Raw genomic sequence first — 19,385 nt, 5'->3', positions numbered from 1 at the left:
CTCTTCAGGTGAGAAGCGAGTGCTACAACACAGCACTGAACCAGACCGAAGAGACAGAACATTGTGAAATCAAGTTGTTTTTTTTTTTAAAAAAAGATGGTCTAAAACATTCATTTAACTGATGAGTGCAACTATTTCTTCAGGGCTGTTGTGAACGAATGGCATCATTTTGAAGTGCAGAGACATCCTTATGGTGAGAGAGACGTTTTTGTGAAAAGTTCAGGTGATACACGAAGTAAAATATTTCTATTTTGGCTACTTGAATTAGTTTTTAAATAGATACCAAAAAAGCACTGTCTAAATTACAAGTTTATTCATTAAGCACTGACGTCTAAAATAGAACTTTTTTAAAAAGTGCTCCCAAAGCTGAATTCTTATACGTTAAAGTCCTGTTCTGTCATTTCTGGCATGACGTGATAATCTGTGAATTTTTGCATAACATTTATAAGACACTGAAAAATGAAATTTACAAATGATAATGTCTGACAGAACCCTCATGGTACTGCTACTAGCTGCTGTGACTGCAACAGATAAATACAAACTGATAAAAAAAACTACTAATTTTTTTTTTATTTCGAACTCTATAATCATATTCATTCAGGACAGGAGATTTTCTCCCCTTCTCTCTCACTGTGGCTACCTCACATGGAATACAGAGGACAAAGATTGGAAGTATTGATTTGTCCATTATAAGCGGCACATTCTTACAGATAACATTCCTGTTCAATGAACACCAGATAAAGGAAGAAATCTACTTAAGGAAAAGATGAATCTTTGCTATGTATCTCTCCCTCAACCTTCTGTCTGCCTTGCTAAATTATTGGTCTGAAAGGCAGGACCTTGTGTCTGCACTAACAAATCTCATGACAGTAATTAAGATAGATCTATTAGTGGCACTGGAGTTTTAATTCAGGGTTTCATGATGACAGAATGGCCTACAAGACAAGGAAGCAGCAAATGCACTCTGGCAAACAAACATTTTGATATTGCGAATCCATTACACTTTCTTTTCCAGAACTGATAGGGGACGGTAGGCAACAACCTCTAAAAGCAGAGAATCAAAATCAACTCCTCAGCCTTTTTCAGTAGTTATTCCACTGTAGATTTTCAGCTTACTTTGATTCAAAATCAGGATCATGAAGATGGAGAAGTTATAAGACTGCACTGTAGTGTTTAGTGCCTGTGCCATTTAGCAGAATGACAGCACTAAGGTGTAAAAATGGGCTGCAGGAAGGTCAAATTTAAGAGAGGTGCATCTCACGTAACAAGCCATGGAAACCTGCACTTGAAACACGCTATTCTGTGTGTGTGTGTGGATATCTTTAAATAGGTGTGTATAGATTGTATGCATAAGTATATGGAGAATAAGGGGCAAATGGGTGTAGTTTCCCACGTCTTTCAGAGCATTCAGTCTGAGCTCTAAAAAAAGATCAAGTCTTTCTGACAGAATCATTCTGAGCTCTGGTGGATTCTTGATTCTATTTGATTGAGAAAACCAGATAGTAAATTAAATCTTATGCACTAACCTGAACGTGCTGGTGATAATTGCATTTCCCCCTTTGACCTAGCGTTGCTGTGAGAAATAGCAAAATCCTGAAGGTTCAACATGGTTGTCAAAATTTCTCTCTCCCGCTTTCACTTTTGCTTATCTGTTCTTTTCCCAATTTATTGCCAACTGAAATTAATTTCTCTCTCTGACTGGATGGTCTTTAACTTCTTGATTGTCACTAGCTGATTTAGGCACTTTGAGGGAGAACACGGCTGCTGTGCTGCTGAATGTTCAAGGTAAGTTCTAACACGGCACAGTTTTTGGTGGCATGTTCACCGGCATTGGCAGCATAGAAGGTGTGGAGTGAGACTAACAGCAAAGGGATTAATGAGAAATGTATTGTCTGTCGTAGCAGACATATGTGCATATTCTAAATAGATCTCAACCTCTTAGGTATGGTACATGTACAGATTTGATAGAATAGTTATATAGGATAATATAAAAAGTTACTTCTAAATATACATTGTGGCATTTCACAAACATTTAAAAAGTAGAAGAGAAGAAAAAGTTAGTTATGTTAACAAAAATTATCAGTATTTACTGATACAGTACTGAGTTTTGGCCTATTGCTTTATGCAGATCATTACAACTTATTTCATTAATGCTATAGATTAACATTAGTATAAATTCAAAATAATTATTTTCTCAATAATGTTCATTTTCCATTTACTACACTAAACCAGTGTTTCTCAAACGACATGACCAGGATCTCTGTGAGACACCAGAACATTTGGGGAAAGAGTATGAGGAATATCTTAATCTTTTTCCTCATGATCATTCTGAGTTTAGATTCAACAAAGGGGAATAATCTATTTTATAAATGAATAGCCATTAGATTTAGCTGTATTTGCTAAAACTAGGGGTGTCAAACGATTAAAAAAATTAATGATTAAAAAAATTAATCACGATTAATTGTGCTGTTAAACAATAGAACATCATTTACTTAAATATTTTGGATGTTTTCTACATTTTCAAATATATTGATTTCAGTTACAACACAGAATACAAAGTGTACAGCACTCATTTTGTATTTATTTTTATTACAAATATTTGCACTGTAAAAAACAAAAGAAATAGTATTTTTCAATTCACCTAATAGAAATAACGTAGTGCAATTGCTTTATCATGAAAGTTGAACTTACAAATGTAGAATTATGTACCAAAAAAACCTGCATTCAAAAATAAAACAATGTAAAACTTTAGAGCCTACAAGTCCAATTAGTCCTACATCTTGTTCAGCCAACCGCTCAAACAAACAAATTGGTTTACATTACCAGAAGATAATGCTGCCTGCTTCTTGTTTACAATGGCACCTGAAAGTGAGAAAGGGTGTTTGTATGGCACTGTTGTAGCTGGCGTCTCATGATATTTACATGCTAGATGTGCTAATTATTCATACGTCCCTTGATGCTTCAACCACCATTCAGAGGACATGCGTCCATGCTGATGACGAGTTCTGCGAGCTAACAATCCAAAGAAGTGTGGACTGACACACGTTCGTTTTCATTATCTGAGTCAGATGCCACCAGCAGAAGGTTGATGTTCTTTTTTTGGCAGTTTGGGTTCTGTAGTTTCTGCATCAGAGTGTTGCTCTTTTAAGACTTCTGAAAGCATGCTCCACACCTCGTCCCTCTCAGATTTTGGAAGGCACTTCAGATTCTTAAATCTTGCGTCAAGTGCTGTAGCTATCTGCAGAAATTTCACATTGGTATCTTCGTCGCATTTTGTCAAATTTTTAGTGAAAGTGTTCTTAAAACGAACATGTACTGGGTCATCATCCGAGACTGCTATAACATGAAATATATGGCAGAATGCAGGTAAAACAGAGCAGGAGACATACAATTCTCCCCTGAGGAGTTCAGTCATAAATTTAATGAACGCTTTTTTTTTTTTTTTTTAAATGAGCTTCATCAACATGGAAGCATGTCCTCTGGAACGATGGCTGAAGCATGAAGAGACATATGAATCTTTAGCACATCGGTCATGTAAATATCTTGAAATGGCAGCTACAACAGTGCCAAGTGAACGCCTATTCTCACTTTCAGGTGACATTGTAATTAAGAAGTGGGCAGCATTATCTCCCGTAAATGTAAACAAACTTGTTTTGCTTAGCTATGGGCTGAACAAGAAGTAGGACTGAGGCTTGGTCTACACTGGGGGGTGAGGCGGAGGAATCGATCTAAGTTACGCAACTTCAGCTACGTGAACAACATAGCTGAAGTCGACGTACTTAGATCGACTTACCGTGGTGTCTTCACCGCGGTGAGTTGACTGCTGCCACTTCCCCATTGACTCCGCCTGCGCCTCTCGTGGAGCTGGAGTACAGGAGTTGACGGGAGAGTACTCGGGGTTGATTTATAAAGTCTAGAGTAGATGTGATAAATCAACCCCCGCTGGATCGATTGCTTCCCACCAATCCAGCGGGTAGTGTAGACATACCCTAGGTGGACTTGTAGGCGGTAAAGTTTTATGTTGTTTTGTTTTTGAGCGTAGTTATGTAAAAAAAACCCCTACATCTGTAAGTTGCACTTTCACGATAAAGAGATTGCACTACAGTACTCATAGGAGGTGAACTGAAAAATGCTATTTCTTTTAGCATTTTTACAGTGCAAACATTTTTAATTAAAAATTATATTGAGTGAGTACTTTGTATTCTGTGTTGTAATTGAAATTGATATATTTGAAAATGTAGAAAAACATCCAAAAATATTTAATAACTTTCAATTCCTATTCTATTGTTTAACAGTGTGATTAATCACGATTAATTTTTTTCATAGAGATTAATTTTTTTTAGTTATTCGCCTGAGTTAACTGCGATTGATAGCCCCAGCTAAAACTAAATTAACCTACATGAAAAATTAACAGGACCCCCTTGTTCAAATGTTTAGAACATTCTTCCAGAATTAATGTAGCAAACGCTATGAAGGAAAAAAAAATTTCCTTTTCTTTAAAATATTTACATCAGGAAGGTCCTAATATTTTGCTTGATTTAGACACATTTTGGACACTCTGCACTGGACACTTTCCATGCTTATGTGCTGGCCGCCCTTCCCGCAGCCCCCATTGGCCTGGAGTGGCGAACCACGGCCAGTGGTAGCCGTGATCAGCTGAACCTGCAGACGCGGCAGGTAAACAAACCGGTCCAGCTCGCCAGGGGCTTTCCCTGAACAAGCGGCAGACCGGCTTTGAGAACCACTGCTTTAGAGCATGAAAGTGTGTTAACAAGCTCATTAACAGGGTTCAGCTGACAAGACAGAAGTAGCAACTTTCCAATGTTAAAAGTGACTTTGCCCCTATTACAAGTTTGCAATACACTGAAGGACTCTCAGGGATCAATAAAATAATACCAAATAACAGAGCTCTGATTATGAGCAGTACAGAATTTGATTTACAAATCAGTAATTCTCTCCTGAGGCCCAGCAAAATGCACTAAGATTTAGGGATTTTGCCCAGATAGGTTTATATTAGATGAGCCTGAGATTAAAAATTTTGACCTAAATTTCAGCCACCCCATAAAGTTCAGGTTATTCACATCCAGAGATTTCATTTCTGTGGTATGTTGTATCTAAAAAACCTTCAGATGGGCCTGAACCAAAATCCCAGGTATTACAGAAGTTCAGGACCTGAACTGGGATCTGGATCTGAATTTCATAGATGTCTTCTATATCTACAGTGGGCCTGTGACAGGGGCCCATTGATGGTTCACCACTCTGTGTCATCAAGTCTTGTCAAGCATTACATACTCATTATAGCCAACACACTGTTGTCATAATCTGAATCTAAAAGATTTCATGTAAAGTATATACAAACTGGTAAGATACTGATACTGATAATCATTGAGTGGTGTATGTATGGGGTATGTACTAAGAGTAATAAATACGTACTAGAATTATGTTCTTAAAATGTGTTTGGAAAGCAATGCACAAGCCCAGTCTGCCTTAGACAAAGAATGTGCATTTGCTTGTCAGGCGGAGACAATGAAGGTACATTTACATAGAAGCTAAATAAAGCTAGTAAGCAGGGGAGAAGACAGCATGCTGCCCATGCCCCAGCAGAAGAGAGAAACTTTATCTGGGGAAATGCTACAGAAGAATACGTTTCAAAGGTTTACAGGGCTATCCAAAGGGGGTCTGAACTTCAAATGATAAGCAATTGAATCAACTAATTGTATACGATATTCCTGTATTATAAAAGTGTATTCAGTAAACCTGGGACACAATGTTGATTAAAACCATTGTGAATTGTACGCATTAACACTATATAAGGAATTATGGATACTCACTGATATTATGCTTTAAAGTGGGATCAAACACATGGAGAAACAGGTTTTCTCTCAAACAGAAGGGAGGGCAGCTGTCTCCAATGTAAAATTAAGCATTATGGAATCAAAACAATGGAAGCCCTGTTTACATATGAATCAGTGGGGGAGGATGGAAATCAACAGGAAGAGGAGAACAGCAGGAAAACTTCCTGCTTCTTGTAACAGGGTCAATAAACTTTAGGAGATATAAGCGGAAACAAAGTCATTTTGGTATTCTTCACCTGAAGAGGTAAAGGAACTGAGCAACGTCCTGGCTAGAGAGTCCAGTCAGCTATGCTGGAAAAGAGACTTGGTGAGAAACACTTCTTGGAACAAGAGACTCTACTTTATTAAATCAGGTTTTGGTCTTAGAAGTGTATTTTTACTTTTGTTTGCTCGCGCCCCATTCTATCTTTATTCCTTCTACTTGGTATCACTTAATCCTATGTCCTTTTATTAGATAAACTTGTTTTACTAATAATATAAACCAACACAGTGCTGTGATTGAAATAAGAGAATTTGTCAAATTCCAGCTAAATTAATGAGCTGTTGCTTACTGACTCTTTAAAGAGCAGCGAACTTAACTTCTGTGAGCATTCTGTAAGGGGGCTAGACACGGCAGGGAGACATCTCTGGGGAACTCAGGAGTTGGGGCTTCACTGTTCGTTACCTACAAGGCAAGGTCTGGACTGGCAGAATCCTGAAGAGTTTGCTGGCAGAGCAGACAAGCTAGTATGTCACACAACTTAGCAGTAGCAAAACTTTCACTTGCTGAGGCTCAGAGGAGTAGCAGTAACTCACAATTCTGGGAGCCCCAGCAGACTGTCACAGGGCCAAATCAAAATTTTAAATCAAAACACTTTTCAATTTTGTGGGGGTTATTTATTTAGTTATTGGATCCAATTATTCCAGTTCAAGCACATCTCAAGTAAAGCCTGAAAAATACCTGTAATCAGAACCAGGGCGCAACTGGAAAGAAAGAGTTAGTGTTGCTGCCCTCCTTGACACCTATGGCTCTGCTCTTACAAATACTTAAGCACATGTGTAACTTTTCTCTACAGAATCAGGACCTAAACTTGGAAGTCATCCCAGCATCATAATAGACAGAATTTACTGAATTAACCTTTGTTATGAGGCTTGAGACCAATTTCAGACCCAGGAGTTTTAAACATTCAAAATCTTAGGACAAAACAGGGGATGAATTACTAATAAAATATTACATGTGCAAATTATGTTTTAAATGTTAGAATACATGGTGTATCTGTCTCGCCACCTTATTAGATTCATTAACTGGAAAATAAACTACTCAACCAAATGTGTAGGCATTAGCAGCTTTCAATTTTTCCTTTTATGAATACAAGCCAAAAGGCAGTGAGTTTGCAAGTTTTTCAAGTGAACCAAGAAAGGATAGCTCTGCATTCCAGTCACTGATGAACTCACTAGTAAGGAAATATGTGAAAACAGATTTAGTAGCTTAAAAATTGTGAGAGCGAGAATGCACCAAGTGTGCAGGAGTATGGAGAAGACTTCAAGGTAAACTTAAATGTTTCTTTGAAACAAACTTTTTGAAATCTCAAATCACTAATGAAAGTCATACTTAAACTTAATACATGATTAGGTTTTAAAATAATAAATACATTAATTTTAAAAATGAAAGGGCTTTCTACCTAATGAAAATTGAACAACAAAGATCTGTGTTTCCCCTGCAAGAGCTGATAATATCACAAATAGCTAAAAAGAGCCAGGATTTATCTTCCTATGCTTGGATCGTTCACAAAGCTCCCAATTTCGGTCTTGGCAAAGACATAAGAAGTTTTTCAAATATTTTTGCTTGACAATGAAAAATTATTCATATTTAATCTATCAGGAATTTGGTATCTTTTTTATTCAGCACATCAGTTCATCTCAATTAAAGCTTTTTATAAGCAAAATATCCCATAACGCTAATAACAATGTGTCTCCGTGTAGATGAGCCAATAGCTGGCAAAATCAATATAACTGTTCTGCATAAGTAACAACACAGTTCTAGCACTGTATATTCCTCTACTGAATAACTTTTTCTCCTTTAAATTAATGGGCTAAACTAGAATGAATTTATATGTGCCTTTCAGCTGAAATGACCCAATTTCTTGAGGCAGAACCACTTCACTAAATGACACATCAAGCTGAACAAACCCTGCCAATTTATACCATTACTGCTTGGAAGCATAAAATTTATGCAGGCTTTTTTGCACCCCATTTATTACCTACTTTGATTGGGACTAAAATTCAGCACTGCAACCAATGAAGATTATATTAATTAGACATTTATAATCAAATGAGTTGGCCTTTCCCAGTAGCTCTAATTGCTTGATTTACTTACACACTTCCCGTGGTGGAGCTGCTGTCTGTCAACAAGGAACCATTGGTCCTTTCCATTTGTGCCAGCCTGAAAGAAAAGAGAAATGTGACTTTGGGAGACCATGCAGAGAAAACAGACTGGGATCATTCTATTTGGGAGTGTTTCAGATATGCCAATTCTTGAAGTTGATGAGGGTTGAACCCCTAAACTGCTGATAGTTCACAGAAAAGACAATGTGGATGGATGGATGGATGGATAACAAAAACACACTAATAACTAAGGTGTTCCAAGTATTTTAACAAAACTAGAAAATATGGTGACATTATAGGTTTATCCACAGAAAATAGAATTGGTTAGTCTCTAAGGTGCCACAAGTACGCCTTTTCTTTTTGCGAATACAGACTAACACGGCTGTTACTCTGAAACCAGAAAATAGAGCGCAGTGGTATGAACCACTGATATGGATGGACTTTTATGAGAAAACTTTAAGTGAGTTAACAAAGTCTGCCTGCCCACTCATCTGCAGCAAGTACATTATTTGGCAATCCAAGAGAAGACCATTAGATTTTCATTAGCATTATCACAATCATCATGGAACCTTTGAAGCTATGCTCAAATAAATACTATTGCACAATGGACAAATTGACCTATAAAGTATTAACAGACATATTCCTGGAAAAATCATAAATTTATATAGAATAACCGTGGGGGGCTATTGCCTGTATTTCCCATTTTAATAGAATTAATTTAAAGGTTTGGGTATCACATTTTTATAAATTAAAAATATAAACTGTTTTTGTCATGCTATCTTGCAGACATGTTATCTTGTTATTGTATAGTTTGCGCAGCATTATGGAAAGAATAAGATAAGGAACACAGAATGACAATCATTTAAATTGAACGCTCATGGAGCAAACATCATCTTGGTAATTTGTTTCTTTAAAGACGTGCTAGAAATTGTTTCAGGTCTATTCAGTAGTTTTCACTGCATAAAAGGAATACAAGCCATTCTAGAAACATTTAATGGTGTGTGTAGATCCATGGGTGGCACAGACAACTCCCCTTATTACTCTACTGAATATTTCTATGGAACCACCTTCTTGGAGTCTACAAAACCGTAAGGATGTCTCTTAACATTTTCAAATCCAATAACTGACTAAAAATAATTAAAGAAATCACTGAAGATTAAAATAGAAGACAAGAAGAATTTCCAGCACTGGATTTATCTTGTTGATAAACGCCTGAAGTTGAAGGAGTTCAACCTGGTTACAAGAGATTTACTGAGTTAAGTTGGAAATAATGATGACTCTAATGTGCAATAAATAAAATAAAGAACAACAGAAACAATCAAATATCTTTCATCAAACTTATACTGACCTCAGGAAAGTGAAATTCCCTCCTCACGCCAGGAGTACTTCCCGTTCAGAGACCTGAAACCTGCACTACCTCTGTCCTCTGGGAGTTGGACCAAATAACCTAATAGGTCTTTCTTTTCCTGTTCTAATTTCTAGGATCCTAGGGAAGCTACTATGGCATTCACTATAAAGAAAAATTACCACTTACATTATATAGACATATTTGAACTGAAGAAAAATATAGTGTGCACCACCCCATGGCTCATTTTTGTTAGTTTTCTTTTTTGTCTAAGAGCAAGTTATTTAATCTGTAAATGAATTAGCCTTCTTTGAAAAAATTAGAGGCAATGAAGGAAAACCTATTATAAGATAAAGGACTCTTGATATTCTTGGTCACCTTATTCCACTGAAGTGGAGGCATGGTATAGCATGTGATGGAATAGCACTATCTAGACTGGATTGTGTATTTGGAAGTCACGTTTTTAACTCATAAGATGGCATTCAGATAATCCTCTATTTCTAGACCTTGATCTCTTGTAGATCTTCAGCATTAGCTCACACTGAATAAGCCTGCAGTAATAACAATCCTAGTCTCCATCTGTAATGTTGCCCACGTAAGCATCTATGTGGCCTTGAAAAAAAATTCTAAATTTAACTTCAAGGCACCCCTGTAAAATAGAAAAGTGGCATAACTATCACTATTTCACAGAAGGGCAAGCTGAGGCACAGAGTGCTTTAGTGACTTACCCAAGGTGTCTCAGTAACTCAGTAGCAAAACTAGGAATAGACCCAGATCCTCTGACTCCCAGGCCTGCGTTCTAGCCCAGGGATGGGCAAACTTTTGGCCTGAGGGCTACATCGGGGAATAGAAATTGTATGGTAGGCCATGAATTCTCACAAAGTTGAGGTGCGGGAGGGGTGAGGGCTCTGGTTGGGGCTGTGGACTCTGGAGTGGGGCTGGGAATGAGGAGTTTGGGGTGTAGGATGGTGCTCTGAGCTGGGACCGAGAGGTCTGGAGGGCAGGAGGGAGATCAGGGTTGGGGTGGAGCTGGGGATGAGAGGTTTGGGGTTGCAAGAGGGTGCTCCATGCTGGGATCGAGGGGTTTAGAGAGCAGGAGGGCGACAAGGGGTGGGGCAGAGGGTTAGGGCGTGGGGAGAAGGCTCTGAGCGGCACTTACCTCAAGCAGCTCCTAGAAGCTGCAGCACATCCCTATAGCTCCTATGTGTGAAGCAGCCCCTGACCCACAGAGAGGGGCCGTGCGGCTGCTTCCAGGAGGTACGTGGTGCGGCCCCCAACCCAGTGTCCCAGCTGGAGCATGGCTGAGCCATGTGGTGTGGCCCCTGACCCGGTGCCCTGGCTGGAGTTCGTGGGCCAGCTTAAAAAGGCTCGCGGGCCAGATTCGGCCTGCGGGCTGTAGTTTGCCCACCCCTGCTCTAGCCACTACATCATACTTCCTCCCCTGTTATTTTAGTCCTGTGAAGACATGTTTGGAACAGTTCTCAGCAGCACACAGATCCTATCATTACAGTTTACAAAACTCCTCAAATAGACATAATGGTGGAAAATGAGGATGGCTGTGGAAAAAGTGGACTAATGAGGTAAGCACTGGTGACATGGCAGAGGGGGTGATATAATGTGAGAGAAAAGCAGCTAGATAAATAAGGGCAGCGTTGCAAAGAGCCTTGAAAGTGAGGACAAGACATTTGAACACGATGTGATGGAAAAATGGGGGAGTCGGAGGATGGATTCAAAAGCAAGAGGGAGGGGACAGAGTGATAGGCAGGGGAGATTATATTTGTGGCTGTGTGTTGAAGGAGGATATTGGGAAATGATGGGGACAAGAGTTTTAGCTTTGTAGACCGTAAGAAATTATTCTTATAGAAGTTCACATATGGCCTCCATGTTTGGCAGAAGGGACAGGGAACAGCTGAAGAGTCTCCCAGGTTCTGGACTGGAGAGACAGGGTGGACATTGGTACTTACTAAAACATCCTTGGTAAAACAAATGTCTACATGATTTTAAGAAAGTATCCCTAAGTTTTCAAAATGTAGGGATGGGCATTTTAGTTCAATGCAACTCCCATAAATATCTATACTGTCTGGTTATATGGGCCCATGGATCCCATGCCCCACCCATATTCTGGGGCTGCTTTGGAGCTGGCACCCCCGCAGAGGAGAAAGCCCCCATACCAGCATTCAAGCTGTGCCAGAACGGAGTTCTGGAACTTCCTTTTGGAGCCAGAAAAGCATTCCAGAACTTCTGATCCAGCTCCCCCTTCCAGAATGAGTGATGATGGCTTGGTAAACTGGGAAGACCCACGGGGAACCCAGGGTACCCCTCTCCTCCTGGTGCAGGCCTAGAAGAAGAATAGGTGGAGGCAGCAAGGATGCCACCTCCTCATGCTGCCTCCTCTACATCTTCTGCTTCTGGGCCTGCTCCAGAATGAGTGATGATGGCCTGGTAACCAGGCTGCCCAAGTTACTGAACCACCATTTCTTCTTCTGGAATGGGGCCCCTCCTGGGCTTGCCCCATTTATTGAGCTGCCATCTTTCCATCTGGAGTGGGAGTTAGGTCCAGAGATTATTTTAATTTTTTTCTCTTACCTGGGGGATCACCACCCCCCAGACACTCAAGTATAGGGTGCTCCATCCCCTACATCACTGCTGGAAGATTCACCCCTTGATCCCCACCAAAAATTTTACAAATCTGGCTTTTATGTAAAGGTCAATGGTCAACAAATGACTAAAACTTGAGCAGCTCTGAAAATGTGAGCTCTGATCGAAAGACCATTGAAATTAATTGATGTCAATGGGCTTTGGAACAGACCTTTTACTGCTTTAGATTATACCCCAGTTCTGATACAAAGCCACCATTGATACATGTCGAGTATTAAAGGGCAAGATAATACCCAGACTTTTGTTTAAGATCATTAAAATTCTAACAATTAATTTGGTGTAATGCAGGAGACACTAGAAGCTATAAAGAAGACAAATATCTCCTTTTATAACATCTTGGCGCCAATATTTTTAGGGTTGTGACATGTACAGAATTATTGATGCCAGTCAGCAGAAGAAGAGAGTCTAGAATTATGCTCTCCTGGTTGCTATTTATTATTTGTATGCTTCTCTGCTCCAGAAATTCTGAGTCCTTATCCTTGGGATATTGTGTTGGTCCTTAATTGCTGAATGTATGTTTATTAACTCTTTTCTGTTCTGAAACAAGAATCATGCTCAGGTTGCCCCATTTCTCATTTATATTGTATCGTTGAGGTGGGGGTAGTCTTTCTTAGGGGTTAAATTGATTCAGCTGCTTGGGCTGGGACAGTAGGCAAGGAGGGATGTATATCCCCCAGAACTGAGAGACTCAATATGTAGCTGGGACAGAGAGACCAACCAGCAGAGGTCACCCGAAGTCTGCCTCAGAGACAGCTCTAACCGTTGGGCTACAGGAATGGAGCATGGCTTGTGGTCCAGGCCTGGCTGGGTCAGACAATATATCTAAGTAGCCATTTTGATTTTGGGACCTGCCAATCAGAATAAAAGGCTTGAGATTGACAGCTTCAATCAATTTTGCTTTTGCAGCTTTGCTGCAAAGACCACCTTCATTTGTTTACATTTTTATTGATTTAATAAAGCTATAGTCATTGTGCCTTTTCTTGTGAGGTATCTTTCTGGCAATCTCCCAGAATGGAAGATTAGACAACCTACACAGAATAGTCACTGCCAGCTACTCAAACAAATTATGTTACTATTTATAGTATGAACAATATTTGTTGAATATTTTAAAACACTTGACTCCTTCCCTAAGTAACTGAAAGGGGGAATTCAGCACAAGAGCTCAGGTCAATCATAAATGTTCTGCATTTTGAAAGAGAAATACCAGTTGGACCAATAACAAAAAACAACCCAGTTTTAATATGCAGGCATATGAAACTGGCATGCAGAATATAAGGTGTCACTAAAATAATTTCACTTCTCTTAAGCATATATTAATAGAAGAAAAACAGTTCCATTAATTTAAGAAGGTCAAGTTATACAAGTAATTAGCATTTTCTTTTAGCTTCTGAACATAGTAGGTACAGTTATAGTTCTGTAATCCTCAAGGACCCATCCATCAGTAACGTGGTTCAGAACACTTCCAACTCCCCTTTCTATAGCAGTATGACCATAATCAGGATTGGTCAGGCCAGCATGGAGTCATCACAAATGGGACTAATGGAATTATCTATTATGGTACCACTTACTGCTCTACAGTAATCTTGAAGTGTGGTTTTCACCTGGGCTCTATGAATCATAAAATCTAAGTGCAACAGGATGAATAAAGGATAGACAGACTAAAAATACTGACATCACTCCGATGGAGGCCAACTTACTTCTTAAATCCAAGTTTCCTTGCTTTTGTCTGGTTTCAAGCTGGGCTCAATGGAGTTGTGCATGTTTTTGTGTGTAATTATATCACTGACCTATTTTTTATTGTCACATGGATATTGGTGCTACATTTTCCCACATGAATGGCACATATCTGAGCAACTAAAGTGCTTATGATTTTAGCCTTTAATAATCATAGAAATGTAAGGCTGGAAGGGATCTCAAGTGGTCATCTAGTCCAGCTCCCTGTGCTGAGGCAGGACTAAGCATATCAAGATCAACCCTGTTGCATGTTTGTCTGACCTGTTTTTTTAAACCTCAAGTGATGAGGATTCCACAATCTCCCTTGCAATCCTATTCCAGAACTTAACTATATACTTAGAGTTAGAAAGTTTTTCCTAATATCTATCCTTAAGCCCATTACTTCTTGTCCTACCTTCAATGGACATGGAGAACAATTGATCAGAGTCTTGTTTGTAACTGCCCTTAATATATTTGAAGACTGTTATCAGGTTCTCACTCAGTCTTCTTTTTTCAACACTAACCATGCCCAGTTTTTTTTTGAACCTTTCCTCCTAGGTCAGGTCTTCTCAACTTTTTATCGTTTTTGTAGCTCTCCTCTACACTCTCTCCAAAACTATATATAGTATTCCAGCTGATGTCTCCCCAGTGCTGAGCATAGCAAGACAATTACCCCCCATGTCTCCTGGAAATACACGCCAAAATGATATTAGCCTTTTTTGCAACTGCATCACACTGTTGGCTCATATGTAATTTGTGATCCACTGTGACTGCCAAATCCTTGTCGACAGTACTTATTTTCTAGTCAGTTATTCCCCATTTAGTATTTGTGCATTTGATTTTTCTTTCCTAAGTGTAACATGTGGCACATATCTTTATTGTTCATTTCAGATCAACTTATTAAGGTCATTTTGAATTCTAATCCATTCCTTGAAAGTGTTTGCAACCCCTCCCAGCTTGGTGTCACCCATAACTTGTATAAGCTGCTCTTCACTCCATTATGCAAGTCAATAATGAAAATGTTGAAAAGTACTGGAGCCAGGACAGACCCCTATGACACCCCACCAAATAAGTCATCCCGTTTTGAAAGTGGCCCATTGACAACTACTTTTGAGTATAGGCTTTCAACCAGTTATGTACCCACTTATATTTATTAATGGCAAGACGAGAAGGACAAAAACATTAATTGTCAAATCAAAATGAGGAAGTTGTGGCTGGTAATAGGTAGCACTTAAGTGTTACTTTTCCCCCTTGTATGTATAATTGGTCCTTTTCTGATTGCATTTTCCTTTACAGCTACAATGTTTTTTAAGATGGTTTTGAAGCTGTTTCTTTGTGGTGCGTTTAGATAAATTCAATGGCAAGTTATACCAAATTATTTGATTTTGACTAGCAGATATAAGCTCTGTATTGCCTTTAAAAACAGAAGAAATGAAATGTGAGGAGACTAGATATTTCTGTTGCAGTGCATAAAGCAAAACTGGTAAGCTCCTGTTCTAGATACAAATCAGCTTCTTTGTTGTCTGAAGGTGAATTGTAAGCACATACCTCTAGGGTTGAACAGTGCTGAACTTCCCACTCTCCTGGGCGCAAAGAGGTGAAATGCCCATACACTCACTGCAGCACTCAGCAGATCTTGGCAGCATAGCAACTCTGCCCTAGCAAAACACACTGGGGTACTGGCTCCAAGTATGGCCCTAGAGAATCTGTCACATAGTCCAGAGGTTCTTAACTAGGGGTTCAGGGCCCGCTAGGGGCCACAAGCAGGTTTCAGGGTGTCCACCAAGTAGGGCCAGTGTTAGACTCGCTGGGGCCCCAGGCAGAAAGCTGAAGCCCCACTACATGAATCTGAAGCCCGGACCCCCACCACCCAGGGCTGAAGCCGAACCCTGAGCAATGTAGCTTTGTGGGAGCCCCTGTGCCATAGGGCCCCAGGCAACTATGCTGCTTGCTACCCTAATGCCAGTCCTGGCTTTTATATGCAGAAAACCAGTTATTGTGGCACAGGAGGGTCGCGTAGTTTTTAATAGCATGTTGGGGGGGGGGAGGACCTCTGAAAGAAAAAGGTTGAGATCCTCTGACAGTCTATTTGTAACAATTTATTCTTCTGATGTAGAACAGAAATTCACTATTTACAACTGGAGCTGCAAATACACATTTACAAATACAGCTGTAGCCTCAAGTGAAAGGAGGGGAGGTTTACAAAATGGCTCTGAGGTTACTTTGCAGAAAATCATTTATGCTCCAAGAATTAGGACTTATTCAATGAAAACTTTCTTTCAGAAAATAATATATTCTATAGTCGCTAAATAAGAAAATTTTGTATTAGGTCAGAAACTCTTTCCCAAAACAGTTAGTATGCACGATGCAGAAATCTCTTAGAATCTCAGGACCCCCGAGATGAAAAAGACCTATCCAGTCCCTAGTCCTTCTTCCCACATGATACAAGATTGTTTCCTAAGGAATTGTCAAGAGTTTTGTCCCATCTACTTTTTTACTGTTATGACTCAAATCACAGAGCTTCCACCATGTTGCTTGGGAGACTAATCTACAATCAAATATACTATTCTACTGCCCTCTAAAAATGGATGCAAGTAAATGCAATACTTCCTCAGTTTGTTTCAGAATCAAATTAAATGGCAGTTTATTCCTTACTTATTTTACCCTCCGCTGAAGTTCAGTGGTTAAATTGATATTTTCAATTATGTACCTTTCCATACTGGGTCTTTATTTATGAAGACTAGACATATTAGAAGGTCAGAATGGAAAGAAACTAACATTTGCAGAAATCCCACAGTAATGCTGCAACACTATCCATTCTATACTGATCAACAACAATTTTGATGTATGTATTTCATTCAATATCATTACATTTTAGTTAGGATAACTCCCCAACTCTTGGGGTGGAAAGATTTAACTTTCCTCTGGGTATTAAAAAGTCATGAGACTTAGTCATGCCTTTTTAATAAATACTGTCCATTCAACATAACATACATTTCACCCTGCAGGAATCAATCCGAAAATGCAGAGGTACAATTAAAATAAGAAGTCTGTATGTTTCTTACCTGGTGGCATACTGCTCTATCCTGGAGTGTGTGTCATCATGAAATAGCTGTGGAGACTGGGAGGGACTATTAAAAGAAAATAAGCACAAAAATGTTAATAGTATCTAATGTAATCTAATTACAGAGACAAGGGTTTAAAAAAATTTAAGACTGATGAAGTTGTCAAAAAACAGGCTGTTATGTGGGCTTTTGGTCAGGTGTGTATAACAGGTCATACAAATAGGTAAGCAATTAGTCAACATTAAGAAAACAATCAGCATATTCAGCTTTCTAGATACAAGAGTTGTGCATACTCACTCATATTGCTCTGGCCACATACTGATGAGTGTGATAGGACTGCAAAGAAAGAAAGAAAAAAAAGAGAAGAAAACGACAGAACAAAAACTTTACTGCAATTAAGCAAGAATAAGGTGTAAAAGCACAAACTATCTACCAATCAGCCCGCCCAGATGATTTACATTAGCAACATCTATGACACAGGAAAGCAGTAGCAACAGAGACTGCCGTGTGCCATGTGGAGGATAGGACAGTAACTGAAGCATTTTTTAAAAAAAGGGAGTTTTAAAAAATACACCATCACCACCACACATTGAATTAATCATCTAAAACTATGCCTAACTTGTTTAAATTTGGAATTTCTTATATTTAATTGCTAAGACTTTTCTTTAAAGTTACCTGTGAAACTGAACTTATAACAACTTATTTGTAGAAAAATTAAAAGGCTAAAATCAAGGTTATTACTATAATATTTTTCTATTACATAGCAAATAACAAACAAATATCCTATAAGGGAGAGGTTTTTCTTAAAGACAAAATACTTATGGCTGTTTTCATAGAATATCAGGGTTGGAAGGGACCTCAGGAGGTCATCTAGTCCAACCCCCTGCTCAAAGCAGGACCAATCCCCAACTAAATCATCCCTGCCAGGGCTTTGTCAAGCCTGACCTGAAAAATATCTAAGGAAGGAGATTCCACCACCTCCCTAGGTAACGCATTCCAGTGCTTTACCACCCTCCAGTGAAAAAGTTTTTCCTAATATCCAACCTAAACCTCCCCCACTGCAACTTGAGACCATTACTCCTTGTTCTGTCATCAGCTATCACTGAGAACAGTCTAGTCTAAGATTTATTGCTTATGGAAGGGAAGCACTGATAACATCCGTCGAAGTGGGTATTCACCCTCAAAAGCTTATGCTCCAATACGTCTGTTAGTCTATAAGGTGCCACAGGACTCTTTGCCACTTTTACTGATAACATAGGCTACAGCCACCCTTTGCAGAGAGACTATATGTATGCTTACCTCATAGCTTGACAATACACCTTTATCCCGACCTGTTGAAATATCCCTACTATTCTAATCCTTAGCCACTCCTAAGCTGGACTACCAATTTGCCAGGGAGGTTGAAGTGTTCTCCGACTGGTTTTTGAATGTACAATGTACATTGGCCAAACTGGACAATCTCTATGCAAAAGAATAAATGGACACAAATCAGACATCAAGAATTATGACATTCAAAAACCAGTAGGAGAACACTTCAACCTCCCTGGTCACTCAATTTCAGACTAAAAGTTGCAATTCTCCAACAAAAAAATTCCAAAACCAGACTCCAAGGAGAAACTGCAGAATTGGAATTAATTTGCAAACTGGACATTATTAAATAAAGACTGGGAGCGGATGGGTCATTACACAATGTAAAAACTATTTCCCCATGCTAATTTTTCCCCTACTGTTACTCACACCTTCTTTTCAACTGTTTGAAATGGGCCATCCTGATTATCACTACAAAAGTTTTTTTTCCCCTCCTGCTGATACTAGCCCACCTTAATTGATCAGTCTTGTTACAGTTGGTATGGCAACACCCATTTTTTCATGTTCTCTGTGTATATATATCTTCCTACTGTATTTTCCACTGCATGCATCCGATGAAGTGGGTTTTAGCCCACGAATGCTTTGACCAAATAAATTTGTTAGTCTCTAAGGTGCCACAAGTACTCCTCATTTTTTTTTTTTTTGTTGATACAGACTAACACGGCTACCACTCTGAAACCATGCATATATGTTTTAGAATGGTTTCATTCACTTTAAGACAAGTATTGTGTTTATAGCACTTGAAATTCCAGGAAATAAAGGAAAGTCAATTAATGGAATTACTCTCATTGTCTCTTCAATGCATCTTAATTTTTGTTCTACTAAAAGTGGCCTCTCCTGACAAGTAGTAATAAATACTAAATAAATAAAAATAAACTGTTCTCCATGAGAAAAGTTTACCAAAAAAAAAAAAAGAATTCCAACTTCACTTTTTTCTGAATTCCATGACTTTATGGCAACATATTTATACAACCAAAGTATAAAATTATTTTTAGAAAATAAGCAAAGAAAGTAAAA

General features: G+C 38.9%; 1 protein-coding gene across 1 annotated transcript in view; it reads right to left on the bottom strand.

Annotated features, from left to right (window-relative positions):
- The window catches only part of UTRN (utrophin), a 528,745-nt gene that overhangs the window by 42,387 nt on the left and 466,973 nt on the right, over nt 1–19,385 (bottom strand). Inside the window, exons 68-70 of the mRNA XM_077813162.1 lie at nt 17,298–17,336; nt 17,001–17,066; nt 8,212–8,277 (exon numbers count right to left, since the gene is read on the bottom strand). Coding sequence (XP_077669288.1) covers nt 8,212–8,277; nt 17,001–17,066; nt 17,298–17,336 — 171 coding nt within the window. The remainder of the gene's footprint in view (nt 1–8,211; nt 8,278–17,000; nt 17,067–17,297; nt 17,337–19,385) is intronic.

This window comes from Eretmochelys imbricata, chromosome 3 (assembly GCF_965152235.1).
Source record: "Eretmochelys imbricata isolate rEreImb1 chromosome 3, rEreImb1.hap1, whole genome shotgun sequence".
Taxonomy (NCBI): domain Eukaryota; kingdom Metazoa; phylum Chordata; order Testudines; family Cheloniidae; genus Eretmochelys; species Eretmochelys imbricata.
The sequence above is the reverse complement of the archived record's forward strand: the minus strand, read 5'-3'. Positions and strand labels throughout refer to the sequence as shown.